General features: G+C 36.2%; 1 protein-coding gene across 1 annotated transcript in view; it reads left to right on the forward strand.

The window, feature by feature from the left end:
- The window catches only part of CDC5L (cell division cycle 5 like), a 42709-nt gene extending 24509 nt beyond the window's left edge, over nucleotides 1-18200 (forward strand). Inside the window, exons 12-16 of the mRNA XM_055330652.1 lie at nucleotides 609-689; nucleotides 984-1226; nucleotides 4167-4364; nucleotides 16812-17024; nucleotides 17767-18200. Coding sequence (XP_055186627.1) covers nucleotides 609-689; nucleotides 984-1226; nucleotides 4167-4364; nucleotides 16812-17024; nucleotides 17767-17871 — 840 coding nt within the window. The 3' untranslated portion in view covers nucleotides 17872-18200. The remainder of the gene's footprint in view (nucleotides 1-608; nucleotides 690-983; nucleotides 1227-4166; nucleotides 4365-16811; nucleotides 17025-17766) is intronic.
- The last annotated feature ends 326 nt before the right edge of the window (nucleotides 18201-18526 follow it).

The following is an 18526-nucleotide window of genomic DNA, read 5'->3' on the forward strand; positions in this document are numbered from 1 at the left end:
GACTGTCATCATGGAGAATTTTGTCTGTTAACATCTTCTGCCCATTTTTCTTTCTTTCCATTTTTTAATTGGATCATTTGTTTTTTGGTGTTGAGTTCTTTATATATTTTATCAGATATGTCACTTGCAGATGTCTTTTCCCATACAGTAGGTTGCCTTTTAGTTTTGTTGATCATTTCCTTCAGTGTGCAAAAGCTTTTAACTTTGATGTTAATTCCCATAGTGTATTTTTGTTTTTATTTCCCTTGCCTCAGACTTACCTAGAAAAATGTTGCTACAGCTGATGTCAGGGACATTATTGCTTGTGTTCTTTTCTACGATTTTTATTAGGATTCCAGTTTAAACAGAAAAAAATGATTATCTGATGGATGAAGCCATGTAAACTTGGAGAATGCTTTAGTAGCTGTTGGCAGTTCTTAGTTTGTATTGTAATGAGAGAGTGAATAGACTGATTTCTGTTGCTTTATTGTCTTTCTACAAACTTACACAGATTTTTACAGCTTTAGCTCTTGAGCATGCATGTTCTTATAGACTAAAGTTTTCAACTTTATTGAAATGCGGCAAATATTGCATATCTGTAATAATGGATATAAAAATAATTTTTTAAGGCTATACGAGAGGCAGAACGTGTAAAGGAAATGAAACGAATGCACAAAGCTGTCCAGAAAGATCTGCCAAGACCATCAGAAGTAAGTGTTAGAACTTCTGGCTTTGGAAGTTTTAAGTTTCTTCTTTGTGATTGCTGTTTTTATGTCATTCATAAAGTCTGTAAAACAAAATTTTATCTACTTTCTGGAATGTAGTAAAGCAGTTGCAGATCTAATCTTTAAAATGTTTCACTGGTACAAATAAGACTTTAGAAGAAAAAAAAGAATTTTTTTTGAAAATGTAAAACTGCTATTTAATTCATGCTAGGGCAAGTAAGTAATAGCATCAGTATTGCAGTGATCTGTTTGTTAATGGTACTTGTTTTAAAATTTTAGGTAAATGAAACTATCCTAAGACCCCTAAATGTAGAACCACCTCTAACAGATTTACAAAAAAGTGAAGAACTAATCAAAAAAGAAATGATTACAATGCTTCATTATGACCTTCTACATCATCCTTATGAACCATCTGGAAATAAAAAAGGGAAAACTGTAGGATTTGGTACTAATAATTCAGAACACATTGCCTATCTGGAACATAACCCTTATGAAAAATTCTCCAAAGAAGAGCTGAAAAAGGTATGATTAAACAGAAATATTTTGGTCTTGATTAAAGTATTGGTTCAGTACTGTGTATCATAGACGAACAGTAGCTTATTTTCTGAGGCTGATATTTATAAACAAATGAATTTGTAATTAGGAGATAGCTGGTCATATGAAGTGTTAGGAGGAAGACATACTTGACCATGCCCCTTTCCCCTTTCTTGATAGAGCTTCTTCAGGTGAACGCTAGCTTAGGTGGCAAGGTGTTTTTGTTTTATGGGTATATGCCTGATGGACAGTTGCTACAATTGCCACTTCCTGTGTTCAACTGCTATTTCTGAGTAGAATTGAATACCTTTAATACTTAAACCTCGGGCAGTTCTGTGGCGCAGCAGTTTAACGGCGCCTGCAGCCTGGGGTGTGATCCTGGAGACCCAAGATTGAGTCCTACATCGGGCTCCCTGCGTGGAGCCTGCTTCTCCCTCTGCCTGTGTCTCTGCCTCTCTCTCTCTTGCTTTCTCTCTCTCTCTCTCTCTCTCTCTGCGTCTCAATAAATAAATAAAACCTTAAAAAAAAACTTAAACCTCATTTAGATTAATATGAGAAAGCAAGCACATATTCAAAATGTTTCTTTCACCTAGTCAAAGAAAGGAAATACCATTTACTGAATTTATTCCTCTTACTTGATTTCCCACTATTCTTTTGGATAAGGAAATAGAGAAACGTTTTCCTGTAGAAAGTCTCTCCTGCCTCTTCTCCATATGCATTTGATTATTTCTGCTTTGACAGAGCAAACAGCTATGATTGTGAATAGAAATCATTTCTTCCATGGTATGAGGAAATACAGTGGGTGCCATGGTTGGAAGCAGAGTGGTCATTAGCCATTAGTCTTTTTTTCTGTAGTGCTTAGCTTTGAGGGACAGACAGACCCGTTGTTGGAATCTGCTATTGCATACTTGGGAGGAAATCCATAAAATACCTTTTTCTGTCTTCTCTTGTGCTTTTCTTCTGTCTTATTCTTTCCATTTTCCTTGTTGAGAAGTAATACATGTTTATTAAAAGATTTTGAGAAAATAGAGAAAGGAAAGAGGATTTAGATTTATATTTAAACAGTTTGCCTGTGATTTCTGAGGATCTGAGTTACTCATTTTAGTAAGTGTGACAGGAAACTGACATCTGTTGAGGGCCTCTTGTGGCAAGCACATTTAATCATTGGACTGGGGTTAAGAATTACACTCTGAATTCTGTACTTGAACAGTGTTCTTTTTTAGGAGGGAAAATAGGGGAAGATGGGATCAAGGGGTTTACTGTATTTATGGAAACCAAAATAAGGATCACATGATCTGTTGTTGCTTAATAGAAGATTCTGTAGGGGATAGATTCTAATAAAATTTTTGAAAAATACGTAGTGCTTTGTAATTATTTGAAACCATTACAGGCTAGTTTAAATATTCTTTTATATTTTATGTATGTATTTATATTCCTCTCCGTTCCAAAAAGGATTTGAAGCAGCTATTTACTTAGATTCTTTTTCATCTTTTTTTTTTTTTTTAAGATTTTATTTTATTCATGAGAGACACATAGAGAGAGAGAGGCAGAGACACAGGCAGAGGAAGAAGCAGGCTCCATGCAGGGAGCCTGTGACGTGGGACTCGATCCCGGGTCTCCAGGATCGCACCCTGGGCTGAAGGCGGCGCTAAACTGCTGAGCCACCCGGGCTGCCCACTTGGATTCTTTATGGAGAGTTTAAAGATAACTTAGTCATACTCCCTTCTTATAATTATAGGAGCTGATTTTACACATTTTTATTATGTACAGTTTGGGAATGAAATACTATTTCTCTTATGAAGTGTCAGATTTTCTTTAAAGATGTTACAATTGATTTGTTTTCATTATTTCCCCTCAGAGATACTGTTTTAAAGGGTATTCTTTATCTTCTAGAGACACGATTTTCCATTAAGTCTTTTGTATTTGATTTTAATATACTTTGGTCTCTTTTATTTTCTGATGTACTAGAATGATTGAAAGCTTTCTTTAAAGCATGAAAAGATAGTTGTCAGTTTTTAGCCATGAAGCAAAGGGCTGGAAAAAGTTTATGTGTTCTACTCATGGAGTCATTGTGTCTGATGTTGGGGTAGCCTCTGTATGTACTTTGTATCACTTAATCCCAGTAACAAATAGGTTGGTATTATCCTCATTTTACAGATGAGAAATGGGCTCAGAGATGTTCAGCAAATTCAGACAGCTGCCTAAATGGTAAAACTATGATTTGTACTCAGGTCTATCAACTCTATCCCCCTCATTCTTTCATCTTAAACGTTCTTAGTAGTAAGTAAAAGCTGGTCTGTGATCCATTATTTTCCGATCTGTGCCCCATCTCATTCTCTGGCAATGTTGGGGGCATTTCAAATGAGAAAACAGGCATGTATCAAAAGAAATGCCTAGTTCCCCTTCACAATCTTGTGAAGTGTAGGGAGGCAATTGGTAGAGTGGAAGGAATTAGCCAAGCACAGGTGCCATTTGGCTTGGCCCTGATCCTGCCTTGCCTTTCCTAGTGATGTGTTTTTGAACAAGTTGATTAATCTCTCTGAACCTTAGTTTCATCAACTTTAAAATGAGATTAATACCAACTACTTTGTAAGATGGTTGTGGTGTTTGGAGATAATGTAGGTTGAAATGTTTCTGGCGTATAGTAGATATCTGAGAAATGGTTGCTACTTATTACAGTGATTGAAGGCAAAGGATATTTATATTGTTCGGGATACATGGATGCTTGACTTTTCAGATCAATCTGCCCCAGCTTATTGGCTTCTTGATTCATTTTAACTTAGATATTTTCTCCCTTTCCAAGAAAACAGTTAACCCAAACTCCTTCTTCTCTTTACCCAAAGAAAGGAAAAACTAGTTTTTTAAACTTCTCTCTTGATGGCAAGTTATTCTAGTACCTAAACTTACTGAAATTATTACTCTACACAGGCCCAGGATGTTCTGGTACAGGAGATGGAAGTGGTAAAACAAGGTATGAGCCACGGAGAACTCTCAAGTGAAGCTTATAACCAGGTATGGGAAGAATGCTACAGCCAAGTTTTGTATCTTCCTGGGCAGAGCCGCTACACACGGGCCAACCTAGCTAGCAAAAAGGACAGGATCGAGTCACTGGAAAAGAGGCTGGAGGTTGGTATCCTTTTAAAATTCTAATTTAAAGTGTACCTTGATTGAAATAATGAACCGAATAATACCATTGGAGACAATTTCAGAAGAGTAGACCTGAGGTGATTATTGCTTTTGCAGTTCTTTTTTTTTTCTTTTTTTAAAAGTCTGTTTGTTTGTTTTAGTAATCTACACTCAGTGTGGAGCTTGAACTCACCACCTTGAGACCAAGAGTTGCATGCTCTTCTGACTGAGCCAGCCAGGTGCTCCTTGCTTTTGCAATTCTTGAGAGAAAACTGCACTGAAGTGTTTTATCTTCTTTGACTTTTTCAGAATTGCTGATAAATGGGCAATTTACGATAAAGAGTGCCCTCCAGGTGATCACAGGTCAAATAGAAGAACCTTTTAAATGTGGGAGCAGGAGACAAGAAGTTAACACTAGTCACACAGAACAATGTTTATCAATGCTGAAATAGGTTGTTTTCTCTAAGGAGGGAGCTCAGTGCTACCAAGAAAATTTTATAGCCAAGGGAGCCCATTTATAAAACTTTGTTTTACTCTCTGTTCATCCTCTGATTCTTTCGAGTTTGTTGCAGAGAGAGCACCAAGCTGGATTATCTTAGTGGCTTCTGTGATTTTTTTCACATCCTAGGAAATGTTGAAATGTACGAGATGGGAGTTTCTTAGTGTATGGTTTCGTAATATGGTCTTTGTGTTTTGAATTCCAGAATCTGTGTAGGCAATTTTCCAATGGCATGTAAATTGTGGTTCATGGACCACTAGGCTGCCTTGTGGATTCTTAATGGTGGCCTTCAGGGATGTTTCTGAGGCCAGGATGGGATGGGGAAGCAAGGGATGCTGTAGGCAATCACATGCAGAAATGGCCTCAATTTCCTCCTAAGTAGTTCCTAATTTCTTTTTACAGAAAGCGTTGGAAAATATTTTTACTTAGAGTTAAAATAAAAAAATGATAATATCACTTGGGGTGGTTGGTACTGTTGTGGGGGCTAGGAAAATGAACAAAAAATAAAAGCATTCTTTTAATATGAAATTATTCTAATTCTTAATTTTACCCTTAAGACCACATGTATAGGCACCTAATGGTTAACACTTGTGAGCCTCTTTTTTCATTTAGTGGTAATGAGTTTCTCTGAGGTAATACTCATCTTGGTTGAAATCTTTGCAATCTAAGTAATGCTAGTTACTCAGTTGTATTACTAGCTTCCAGCAGGGTGTGCTGTTGTGCTGTGTTTTTAATTCACGATTTAAAGTCTGGGAAAGGAGAACATCAGTGGTCACATTTAAAGTTATATTTTCTGTTGTATAGGCTTTGTTTCTTATTTATAAATGGTAGTTAGCAGTGTAATTCTGATCTAAAGTCACATCATAATTGATTAGAAAGCTGTTTGGAAAGCTTCCTTGTAACATTTATATACAAATACTTTGGTCTCTCACTCAGTTTGAAAAGCTTCTCATTTGAGGTGGGTAAACTTTTTCTGCCTCAAGTGGTAAGGACATTTTGTGCTCTTTAAGATATAAAAAAAGTTTTTTTTCCTAAATCTCATTTACTTTGTTGAGGCACTAACTTTCATGACAGCAAATAAATGTGTCACAAAGTGAGTGGTGCCATAAAGTACAGTAATTTTTATTTTTGTGTTGAATTGGTCTTGTGAGTTTTGAAGGGAAAAATACAGAAAGAACCGCTGCTGTTCTTTTGGAGATTTATTTGGGTCGTTTATGAGCAACCATTAAAAACATGTGGTTCTCTTTGTTCAGTACCAAGAACTGAAATCTTCCGTTGAACTATTTTTGTTGAAGGATTGGTGATTTTGGAAGAATATTCATAAAACAGTCTGAAGTAATTTTTCTTTTCTTGACTTCTGGATAGCTTACTTTATTGTTTACCCAGCTAGTTACTTTTAAAGAATATGTAATCAAATCCTTTAATTTAGTAAACTACACTTATTTCAAATGAAAGTTCATTAAATCTTTAAAAAGAAGAAAAGAGACTCAAAAACCCAAATAAACAAATCCCCCATTTTATTTGTATCCATCCCTAATTCAGAACTAGGTTTGTGTTAGCTTATTTTAGTTTTTGAAGACACAATTCTACTGGTTTGAAATACATAAATATTTTATTTCAATTGTGGTAATTCTTTCATCATTTCAGTTGATTGCTAAATTATAAACATTATTCAAAGTTTGTTGTGGGGAAGGAACTCCAGTCGTATTATATAAACTGAATGCTATACTTAAATTATTCTTTCCACTCTTAGGTTCAGGGAGATATGCTTTTCTGTGCAAGCACAATACACCATGGCTGCCAGTGTGTTTGATTTTTGCTGTCATGAACTTTGGAACAGTGAATCTAAATTATGGCCCTATCACAGTGTATCAAGCAAGATGAAATCCAGCTTTGTCGTGGTTGGTGTCTCCTAAATGGATTAAAAAATATGCCCTGAGGTTTATATTGGAGCTGGTCTTTGAGCCATTACTCATTAGTATTTGAAATGTAGAACTTAAATGAAAACCCTTAAGATATTCATTTAAAACTAATAGAACCATCTCAGATTTTATGTAGAATGTGGTGCATGGTATAAGGAGTCTGTTAAATGCATAGAATCAGAATGTAGTCACAGGTTAGAAGTAAGCAGGAAAGATTTCAGAATTGTAACCAAGGTCATGTATTTTATTCTGCTTTGGAGGCAGAATTAATTTTAGAATCCTGTCAGATTTTTTTGTGTAAAGGCGGCAGCAGCAGCAAACAGAAATGATAGCTAATATCAGGAAAGGAAAAGTTTTTAGAAAGCATAGCATATTGAGGCCATTTAAATATGGTATTTTAATAGCTTCTGAGTGCATTGTAGGTATATGGTAGGAGAGTAGAATGATTGCTATTTGTAGTGATGCCCCAGATTTAAAAAATAAAACATTTAATTTCTGTTTAGTGTCATCTCTTTCCTTTTGTTTGTTTTAAAGAGGGATGGCTAAAACAGTAGGAAAATTTTTATTAGATGGTAAAAAATAAAATGGTTTTAGTATTTGGTGTAATCGTATGTTTAGTGAGTATTAGTGAGCATCTGCTATGTGCCAGCCCTTGCTCCAAGCCCCTGGGAATATAGTAGGAACAAAGCAGACAAGCTCTGTGCTCTTGTGGACTTCAGTTATCTGGAAAATGCTTCATGTGGAGAACCTCATTTTTTGATGATGCCAGATAAATGAGTCATTACTGTATTTGGGAAGTGCAAATAGAATTTGAAGTGTTCTAATTTGTTTCCACTTTAAGTGGAAATAGGAAATTGTCTGAAGACATAATTATTTTGAGTGAAATAATTTCCAGTAGGTGCAAAAGTGAAATAAGAAGTCTGAATTTAGGCCTGCTATTAAATTTAATAGTATTTGAAATAGTATCTAAACTGCCGTGTTGAGGAAGTTTGGCTGAAAAGTAGATTTTGTCATGTTAGCTATAAAAATGGAAAGGCTTTCCTTAGAGGTGGAAACTAGGTCCAGAGGTAATACTTCTCCCTGTACTTTACTGGCACAGTCAACTTAGTCAAGAAATATTATGTAACCATCAGCTTCTTGGAAATAAAGTAACTTAAAGAACACAGATAACACATTTAAAATCTTTCTCAGTGTATTTCTAGAACTCTTATGAGGACTCCTGACTGAATGGTTATATTTCAGCAAAATTGGCACAGTGGATCATATTTTCTAAGTTATTTTCGTTAAAAAGTCAGATGTTTTTACATAGGAAAAAATTCCTCTTAATACTTGGAAGAGTGAAAACTTCCGGTGCAGATTGAGTTGTTGGGCTAACCTGGGGTGACGGCCTGTGTGTTGTAGTCACTGGGCAGGTTTCATGCTACCTCATCAGAGGTGTGTGGGGGAGGGGCAGCGCAGGGCATAGGAGAGAAGTTTCTAATACTCTGAAATGCTCCCTTTCTCAAGTTCTGCTCTTTCCTTTGACCCTTAAAGGCATCGACAGAGCTCTTGTTTCTTTCAAGAACTCTAGAGCTGGATCAGAGATTTCCTTGGTACAGTTGTGTTGCTTCTGTTAGGCCTCAACATTGAGTTGACTTTGTCTCATGTGACATTTCCTAACTCATGCAGTTGTCAAGTGCTCTTGGTGTTCTGCTTTGTTGGTCCATTACTGTTCTTGAAAAGGATTTTGGTGAGGTTTTGCCTCACTGCTTAGCTTGCTTTATCGGGATGCAGCTTGGTATTTGCTAATAACTTGGGTTGATGCTAGTAGCAATAATCACTTACTTGGACCTGCAGCTCATCAGTATGGAGAAGGTTCACTGATAGAACTTAATACCAGTGAGTAGCATAGAGATTAAAGGAAGGGCACTCATGGACTCTTGTTGTTTGCAAACATTTTGGTGGTTGAACCACATCGTTACTACTATAGGATCATATTGCTAAATGATGGACTAGGAAGTGGAGCTGCCATCAACTCTGTATTTATTTTGGGTATCCTTAAACCTGTTTTTCCAGTAGTATAAAGTTATATTCTGGGCCCCCAAGCAAGAGTTTCACTGAGGGATGCTCTTAATGTTTCTGAACCTCACTGTAACAGGCTTTAACTGAAGACAGTATTGGAGACCCAGGATAATGTGTTTATTTTGGAATTACTTAAGCTTAGTAACCTTAACAAACTTAGTGAGTTTGAAAGTAACAATTACACTTTTATAAGTCCCATACAGCCCCCTTTTGTAATGACCCGAGGAAACACTTATGGTTCCACTGATTCATCTCCTGGGGACCATCAGTTTTCCATTGGTCTCTGGCCAGTCTTTTTTAGACAGTTTCTCTTCTATGCATTTAAGAAATAACATTTGTAGGCGTTTTTCTAAAAATAATACCTGTACTTTGTAGAAAATTTAAGAAGATATTAAAAAACAATTTAAAAAGAAGCCTGCCATCCAGACATAATCGCCTTAAACATTTTGAGGGGTGTGTATGTATATATGTATATATTTATATATGTGTGTGTGTGTATTTGTATGTATATCACTACATATAGAAAAAAATTACCAGATGCATCCACGCGTGGAGGAAAGGAGGAAGGTATTTAGAACTGGATTGGAATTACCGTATACTACTTTGTTAACTTAATGGTATATTATTACAAATAACATTTTAAAAAAAGCCTGATCACTTGCTCTCTTCTATAAAGTTGTGGCAAAGAACAGCTTTGGTGAAATCCTCAGGTAATTATGTACTAGTTATATTCTGCTCAGCTTCTTAAAAAGTTGTTAAATAACCTTTTCTTCCCTGTAAAATTTTTCTGAGAGATGTTTGTTTTCTTTTAATTTTATAGCTTATTAAGAATAAAAGAATTAGGAATTTAAAAGTATAAGCTGGGGAAAGTCAAAGCTTTTCTCAAGTATCAAATTCTTGTAGGCTAATGTCTCAATCAAGGAAAGAATGATGGGCAGATCCATTAATTAAGATCTTGTTTATGGGTGTCTAGAATAACTTGTTTTTCAGGGAACTGTCTGATGGCATTAAGCCATTTAGACCCACAGCTTGAATTTCTTCAGGCATGTTTGCATTGCAGGGGCTGAGGCAAGACAGATGTTCAGTAGTGGTTTATTAGTAGTGGTGTGGCCTAATGTGTTGAACTTTCAATTAGGACACACTCCGGAGCTTCTTCACTTAGTGGCTGTGTGGCCCAGGGCCAGTTACTTAACCTCGCTGAGCCTGTAAGTTGCTAACCTGTGATATTTGGGCGGGTAATTGTTTTTATCTCCCGGAAGTGAGAGTTTGAGATACTGTTAAGATTAAATGAGATATGGTGTGCCTAGCAATTAGCAAGGTTTTGTGAATGGAAATTCTCCCATGTCTCTTCAGGTGTGTTATCACCCTTAGTGTTACCTAAATTGGATTAAACTTGGTTTGATACTTTCAGGTATCAAGAAGTAACTGTAACCTTTCACAACAGGGTGGCTGAGATTTTGTTCTGTAAATTTTGGTGATTGTCTGAAATTTGAGACATGGGATGATTTTCACAGAGAGGTTGAGTAAGGCTTAGGGCTCAGATTTTGGTTAGTATAAATGGATTTTAATGTAATTGTGGATTTTAATTTAACATTTGATATATATACGTTTTGGTGTGTTGAAATTGTTGACATACTTGTAAATTTTGATGTCTCTTATATTTCATTGTATTGTTTCATGGTTTGTGGTATACAGTCTTAACAAAATAGCATCTCCAGTAGATACTGAGTTTGAATTTTATAGAACCTTTTATTCTGGGAGTTTTCAAATATACCCTAATATGGATTAGTATTAATGAGTCCTCAAGTGTTATCATCCAGCTAGGAGTATCAGCTCACAGCCACTTTGTTTCCCATGTTATTCTCCTTTCCCATTATTTTGAAGCAAATTCCAAACATTGTGTTATAAGACTGAGTTATGGTACAGTACATGAAATTTGTCAGTTTGGTGTCCCTACGCATTTATATGTGGATACAATTTTATTCATTTTCCCCCCCCTTTTTAAATTTTATTCATTCATTCATTCATTCATTCATTCATGAGAGATAGAGAGAGAGAGGCAGAGACATAGGCAGAAACACAGGCACAGGCTTCCATGCAGGGAGCCCAATGCGGGACTCGATCCCAGGACTCTAGGATCACGCCCTGGGCCGAAGGCAGGCGCCAAACCGCTGAGCCACCCAGGGGATCCCCTCATCTTCCCTTTTGAATTGAGTTTTACTCTTTCATTTTGGATGTAGTCAGCTTTACATCAAGTGTTCTACTTGAATTTTGTTTATAGTTTTCTAATAGTGAGTTTTATTCAGGATTATTAGAAATTTTGTGCTGATGTAAATTTAAAGCATAAGCTTCCATTATAACCATATTTGGTAGGTTTGGTGACAAACGAACAAAGTATTTAAGAATTTGAAGTGCATTTCTGAGTACAGATAAGAATTTGAAAAAAAAACTTTTGAGAACTTTTTGTAACTCAGCACTAACATACCAACCAAGCTCCTTAAGCCAGTATTGTTTTGTTCAAAATAAGTTGTCCTTCAGGAAGGGCAATTGCTAATACTTAATTTTTTTAAAAAAGTCTTAGAAATATGAATTTGGTTAAGTCACAGTCTCTTTTCTCTTGATTTTTTTTTTTTTTTGTATTTTAAACAATAAGGTCTTACACCCTGTTGGACTTTAATGTTTCTGTGGTATATAAGTGTGAGGTGGGGAAGTTGGACTAATTTAAGGCAGTTCTGTTCCATGAATGCATGTGCATTTCATGTTTGAAGTTTCTTGGCTAGAAAAAAGCCAGACCTTAAAGATTAGCATTTATTTCTCCCTCCTCAAGTGCATTGAGCAGGCGAAGGTTGAACATTTTACATAGTGTACAAATCATCGTCTTTTATGTTTTAATGATCAGATGGCAGTTGTAAGGTAACTGGGCTTAAATTGAATGTTACAAGCTGCATTAAAATTCCTTATACTTTTAGTGACTAAATTTACATAGTTATTTGACTAAATTAATTTTTTTGCCTGTGCCTAATTATTTTTGTATAATTTATTTCCATATTTGCTTGGAATCTTAGCATAATATTTGAGCCAGAAGATTTTACATAAAGCTTGAGCTGAATTAAGTAAAATTATTGGCATGAAATGGTAGCTAGCAACTTTGCAGTTTTAAAATCTTTGATAGTTTGAGAAGCATAAATGACTCAACTGTATGAGATGAGGTACTCCCCAGTTACAAGGTACCAGTCATTCTAAATGTGCCTTGATGACTGAGTAATAAACATTTTCAGAACATAAGTATTATGCTGTTGTACCAAATTGGAAATTGAATATCCATGGAGTACAGTGCATATAGCTAATTGAATTATCTTAACCAATGAAAATGAAAATTTGTATGTCTGTTTTTTAAAATGTGCTATGTGTAGGGGTACCTAGGTGGCTCATTCAGTTAAGTACTGACTCTTGATTTCAGGTCAGGTCATGATCTCAGGGTGGTGAGAGGGAGTGCTCAGCAGGGAGTCTGCTTGAGATTCTCTCCCTCGTCCATGTCTCCTCCCCTCTCACACTTGCTTGCTCTCTCTCAAAAAAAGTGTGCTATGTATATTAATTTGAAATTCCATGCTGTTAATGTTCAGGGTTTTGGAATGTTTGTTTGAATCCACATATTAGAGTGTCTTAGCACATGCTGGATTATAAGGAACTGAGTGCAGCTCATTGATTCAGTTCACTTATTATTGGGAGTGAGGACTTTTTGGTGGGTCTAGGTCAGAGAAAACAGTTGATACCTAGCTTCTGTAATAACAGTGGTTGAAACTGGATTCTTCATCATGATTGCCTAGTAGAATCATCTAGGGGCTTTAAAAAATACCAAGGTCCACTATTTAAAGGGCCTTTGGGTTTAGGTTATTGGTACTGGTAGATTCTAAAAGCTTTACAGGTAATTCTAAAGTTTAGCTGGGGTTGAAAATCACTGGCTTGAGAAGACATGTTCCAGTACTCATTGCTTGGTATGGTTGTCCTCAAGAGGCAAAACTCTCTTTTAAAAGAAGGAATAAAAATAAAAAAAATAAAAAAATAAAAGAAGGAATAGCTGTTTTTCCTTGCTTTATTATTTCCAGGAAGGATTCTGGGTCATTTTTTATTAAAGTTGGAATTAAAAGTTTTAAAGCCACATCATTAGCCCCTTGGTCCATTAGAGAGGGGAGAACAAAATGGTTAAACTGTTAGTATGTATAACATAATTGTACTCAGAACTGACATTTGTTAGATGCTTCCTCTGTGCTAATCACTGGGAGGCTAAGGGCTTTTACATTTATTATCTTATTTAAGTCCCGTAATAACTTTTAGCAGTGATTGTCATTTTACTATTGGGGAAAGGGAGACAGGTTAAATAACTTGTATCAACTGAGAACAGCAGGGTGGCAGTGCTGGGTGGCAAGAGTGACTCACTGCCCCACTCTAACGTGCTGCAGGACTTCGCACAGTGTCTCCTTCAAAGACATATCATTGCCACAGAACTTATTTTGATTTGTTATCTATTAGAGGAAAATGGCTCTTTTATAAAGGATATTATTTATTCATGGATTTAGTCTTCAAATGAATTGCAGATGAATACAAGCTTACTAACTTTTATAAAATGATTTTAAAGGGGCTTTATTTAAATTAATTTTGGATCCATCTCACATTTTTAAGGCAAGGCATATACGTGCAACATGTTCCTTCTTTCCCTCCTCCACAGGCTTATTTGACTTTGACTTTTAATGAACTAAGCTGGAGATGGATATATATATGAAGTGTTACTTTTCCAGTAGATGTGTGCAGTTAACCCTTGAACATCTCGGGTTAGAGGCACTGACCCTGCATTCAGTTCAAAACTTGCGTATGACTTGGCTCCCCCAAACCTTACCTATTAATGGCCTACTGGGCCATTGACTGGGAAACCTTGCTGACAACATGAACAGTTTACACAGATTCTCTGTTGTATATGTATTATGTGTATTACATACTATATTCTTACATTAAGCTAGAAAAAAGAAATGTTCTTTAAAGCATAAGGAAGAGAAAATACATTTACAGTATTGTACCGTAAAAAATCCGTGTAAGTGGACCTGTGCAGTTCAAACCTGTGTTGGGTCAACACAGGGGTCAGGCGTCAACTATACTTTATATTTTGAGGAACATTAATTTTTTTTTTTTTTAGATTTATTTATTCATGAGAGACACACAGAGAGAGGCAGAGACACAGGCACTCAGAGAGAGGCAGAGACACAGGCAGAGGGAGAAGAAGGCTCCATGCAGGGAGCCTGATGTGGGACTCAGTCCCGGGTCTCCAGGATCAGGTCCTGGGCTGAAGGCGGCGCTAAACCACTGAGTCACCTGGGCTGCCCTTTTTGGTGTTCTTAACATATTTTAACCATAAAGCATTGTGATTGACATGTTTATTTTTAAATCAGAAGTTATACATTGAAGTGTATGTTTCAAAGTTCTTTACTTATTTGAAAGATTTAAAAATTAAAAAAAATTTTAAATTTTTAAAAAATTTATGTGAGAGAGCAAGAAAGCACAGGTAGAAGGAGTCACAGAGGGAGAGGGAGAGAAGCAGACTCCCTGCTGAGCAGGGAGTGCAACTCAGGGCTCGATCCCAGGACTTCAGGAACATGACCTGAGCCAAAGGCAGGCAGTCATCTGAGCCACTCATGTGCCCTCAAAGTTGTTATTGTGGAAAGCTGTATTATTTGTTTTCATGATTATATTATTCCTAAATTATTTTATTTAATTTAATTTTTTAAAAGATTGTATTTATCCAGAGATGCCTAGGTGGCTCAGTGGTTGAGCGTCTGTCTGCCTTAGGCTCAGGGTGTGATTCTGGGGTACTGGGTTTGAGAACCACATTGGGCTCCTTGCATGGAGCCTGCGTCTCCCTCTGCCTGTGTCTCTGCCTCTCTTTCTGTGTGTCTCATGAATAAATACATAAAATCTTAATTTTTTAAAAAAATTTATCCATTAGAGAGAGAGAGAGAAAAAATGAGCAGGGGGGGAGGGGCAGAGGGAGAGGGTGAAGCAAACTCCCTGCTGAGAAAGGAGCCCCATGTGAGGCTCCATCCCAGGACTCCAGGGTTATGGCCTAAGCTAAAGACAGATGCCCAACTGCCTGAGCTACCCAGGTGCCCCCGTTCCTAAATTAAAGAAAAAAAATCTTATGTACAGTTTTTCCTATCAATTATTTTACATTTGACTGTATTTTTCCATGGTACCATTTCTGGTATCTCTACATTTAATATCTTAGAAAAAAAGGGTATGTGTATTGCCATGCTGTCTTCCTCATTTATAGTTATGCTAGTAGGAATTATGGATTATCATTTGGGTGTACATTATCTTCAAACTAGTGTTGGAGTCACTTGATGGAATCAGTTTGCATGGGGGTGGGTTGGTGAGAGAATGGAGAAAGAGAGGAAGTAAGTTGTGGGAGGGAGAGAGGAAAGAACAGACACGCCTAAGAAATTAATGCAGATTTAGTTTTTTTGTGGCTCTGACCACGTAATTTTTTAAGTATTGTATGTTGAAAACATGCATTTGCAGATTACTTTAAAATACAAAGTGATTATATTGTGGAATGTAGAGTATACATCTAGAGTAGGTGTTATGTTATGTGACTGTTATTCTACATTACACACCTGTTCCCTTCTTGGCCCCCTCTCCTTGGACTCTCTCAACTGGGGCATTTTCTGCCCTGCATGAGCTCTAGAATTTTGTTGATATCTTGCTTTTGTTAATGTCCTTCTTCTCTTTTGTGGAGTTTGAATTCTTTTCCCCTAATTTCAGAATGAGTTGAGTAGGCAGCCCATTTGTGCTCAGTATACATATTTAATAGGAAAACTGTCATCTCTCAATTTTATGGTGTCTTCACTTTTTAAAAACAAAAGCTTTTTTTTTTCCATTGCCAAATGTGACATTCCTTTTCCTTTATGAGTTTTATGCCAAATTTAGAATTAGAACATTATAAAAATAAACCAGTAGTTTTATTGTTTAAGGGGGTTACATTTTGATTACAACCATGCATGGCTCATCAGTTGGACATTATTCAGTTGTTAAAAATGTACTTGGATGTATAATACAGAAGTGCATTTTCCCTACTTTTATTGAGAAATTAATTGATATACATCAATGTATAGGATGTTCAGTATTATGGTTTGATTTACATGTATTGTAAGATGATTATCATGATAGATTCTGTTAATATCCATCATCTCATATAGATAAAATATAAAGAGAAGAAAGAAGAAAAAAAAAAGGAAAAAAATTTCCTCTTGTGATTTTAACGTTTACTCTCTTAACAAATTTCTTTATATCATACAGTAGTGTTAGTTGTAGTCATCATATTGTATAGAAGTGCATTTTTGGGATAAAGATGGTGAAGAGGAGTCTCTGCCAGTCCCCAGATCAATGCAGATTAATGATAGCAGAAGTGGCCAGCCCCAGTGGCTCAGCGGTTTAGCGCCACCTTCAGCCCAGGGCCTGATCCTGGAAACCTGATATCGAGTCCCTCCCATGTCGGGCTCCCTGTGTGGAGCCTGCTTCTCCCTCTGCCTGTGTCTCTGCCTCTCTCTCTCTCTCTTTCATGAGTAAATAAATAAATCTTAAAAAAAATGATAGCAGAAGTTATTTTCAGGAGTAGAGATTAGTTTTCTTATACTATGAAATTCAAGCTTGCTTTGAACTTGAATTATGGGTCAAGTTATAGATAATGTTATATATATATTATAGATATATCAAGTTATTACAGATAATGTGGGACTAAACTATGAAAACTTTCTAGTGCAAGACAAATACTTCTTAGGCCAAATTTTGTGGTACAGTAGCTAAAATACATGAAATTCTAATGTACTTTTGCTTTGAGGAGGTAAATAGTGCCTTTTTAAGTTGTTATTTAACCTGCTTTTCTCACGTCTACTGATGTGATTTTATCTCAACCCCCAGATAAACAGGGGTCACATGACAACGGAAGCCAAGAGAGCTGCAAAGATGGAGAAGAAGATGAAAATTTTGCTTGGGGGTTACCAATCTCGTGCTATGGGGCTCATGAAACAGTTGAATGACTTATGGGACCAAATTGAGCAGGCTTACTTGGAGTTACGCACTTTTGAAGAACTCAAGAAACATGAAGATTCTGCTATTCCCCGGAGGCTAGAGGTAACATTATTGCCTTGTAGCATTGCTTAAAAAGAGAACTGCAAAGAATTACCAGGGCTTTCTGTTTTTTCTTTTTCCTGTGCAGTCTACCTCTGAAGTTGATACTGTCTGGCTTTTCTCAGTGAGAGCCTGAAGTTTCTGACTTTCTTATCTAGAATTGTCTGTGTATAGGTGGATAGACCAGGCCTATGGTGGATACAGTGGCTTTTCCTTTACTTATTTTTGGTTTATATATCGATACACTGAGGAATAGAATAACCCTTGTGATTTGTCCCCCTGAAACTTAATTGCATCCCATTCTTATAGCTCTCTGAGGTACATTAAACCAGTGTCTGTTTTATAATTTAGGATGCTAGAAATATAGCTGGTCATTCTAAAGCATGGAATTCCTTTGGCCCTATTTAATGTAACTTTATTTCCCAAGTGTGCATAATAGTCACTGATCAGATAAAGAGCAGTCAGGGCTTACTGAAGTGCCCTTGTGGGTATTGATAGGACAATAGTGGCTGTTTGAGATGGCAGCAGAGATTTTAGTCTGCTAAAATCAAGATGATAGTCGTTTGACCGAAGAATGGTTGCAGTATAAGTTTTTATAGCACAAGTAGTTACTTCTTTCTCTGAGGGAATACTTACACTCTTAAGAGTCATGACTTAGCTTAGCTGTTTGTAAGATGATAAGGTATTTTTAATTTTCACTGTGCTTTCATACGAAATAATTACTTAATATTTTTGTCTCTTCAAGTGTCTGAAAGAAGATGTTCAGCGACAACAGGAAAGAGAAAAAGAACTTCAGCATAGATATGCTGACTTGCTGCTGGAGAAAGAGACTTTAAAGTCCAAATTCTGAAGCGTAGTTTATATTCTGTCACAAGATGAATTAATTGCTGGTTTTCATACTCTGGAAGGCTGAAACTGATGATTATCTTCATTGACAAATTTGCCCAAATCTGTGGTTTTTCAGTTGTTTATTTTAAATGATATTGATCTTACACAGTCTATGTATAAAGACTTTAACTCCACAGGACATTTTAGGGTTTAAATTATTAAGACGATCATTCTTTTAGCAGTGTCATATTTGCAAAATTTTTTTAGTTTTGGCCTTTAATTTTAAAAGCCTGATTTTAAAGTGCTGTCTGTGAGTAAACTCTTGAATAAAAACAAAATATAAAAAATTGAGAGTGTAGCCTTTTGTTTCAAGTAATTACATACTTAGAGTGCCCACAAAACAGCAAGTATGTCCTCTGTGTCATATTTAATGAGTAACTCTTGGGTAATCAAAATGGTGATTCAGTATCTTAATTCCTTAAGAGGAGTCATTTTGTGGCTTTGTTAGTTTTAGCATAGAGTACTCATTCTCATTACACTGACAAGATAGTTTAACATTTTAACACCTCAGTTGTTTTTTTTTTTTTCCAGTATAACTTTAGGGAATGTCTCTTCTCTGCCCAGCTACTTACACAATTTATGGATTAGGACTCAAAAGGTTCAATTTTTTTTGACCA

Source organism: Nyctereutes procyonoides, unplaced genomic scaffold, assembly GCF_905146905.1.
Source record: "Nyctereutes procyonoides isolate TBG_1078 unplaced genomic scaffold, NYPRO_anot_genome, whole genome shotgun sequence".
Lineage (NCBI taxonomy): Eukaryota > Metazoa > Chordata > Mammalia > Carnivora > Canidae > Nyctereutes > Nyctereutes procyonoides.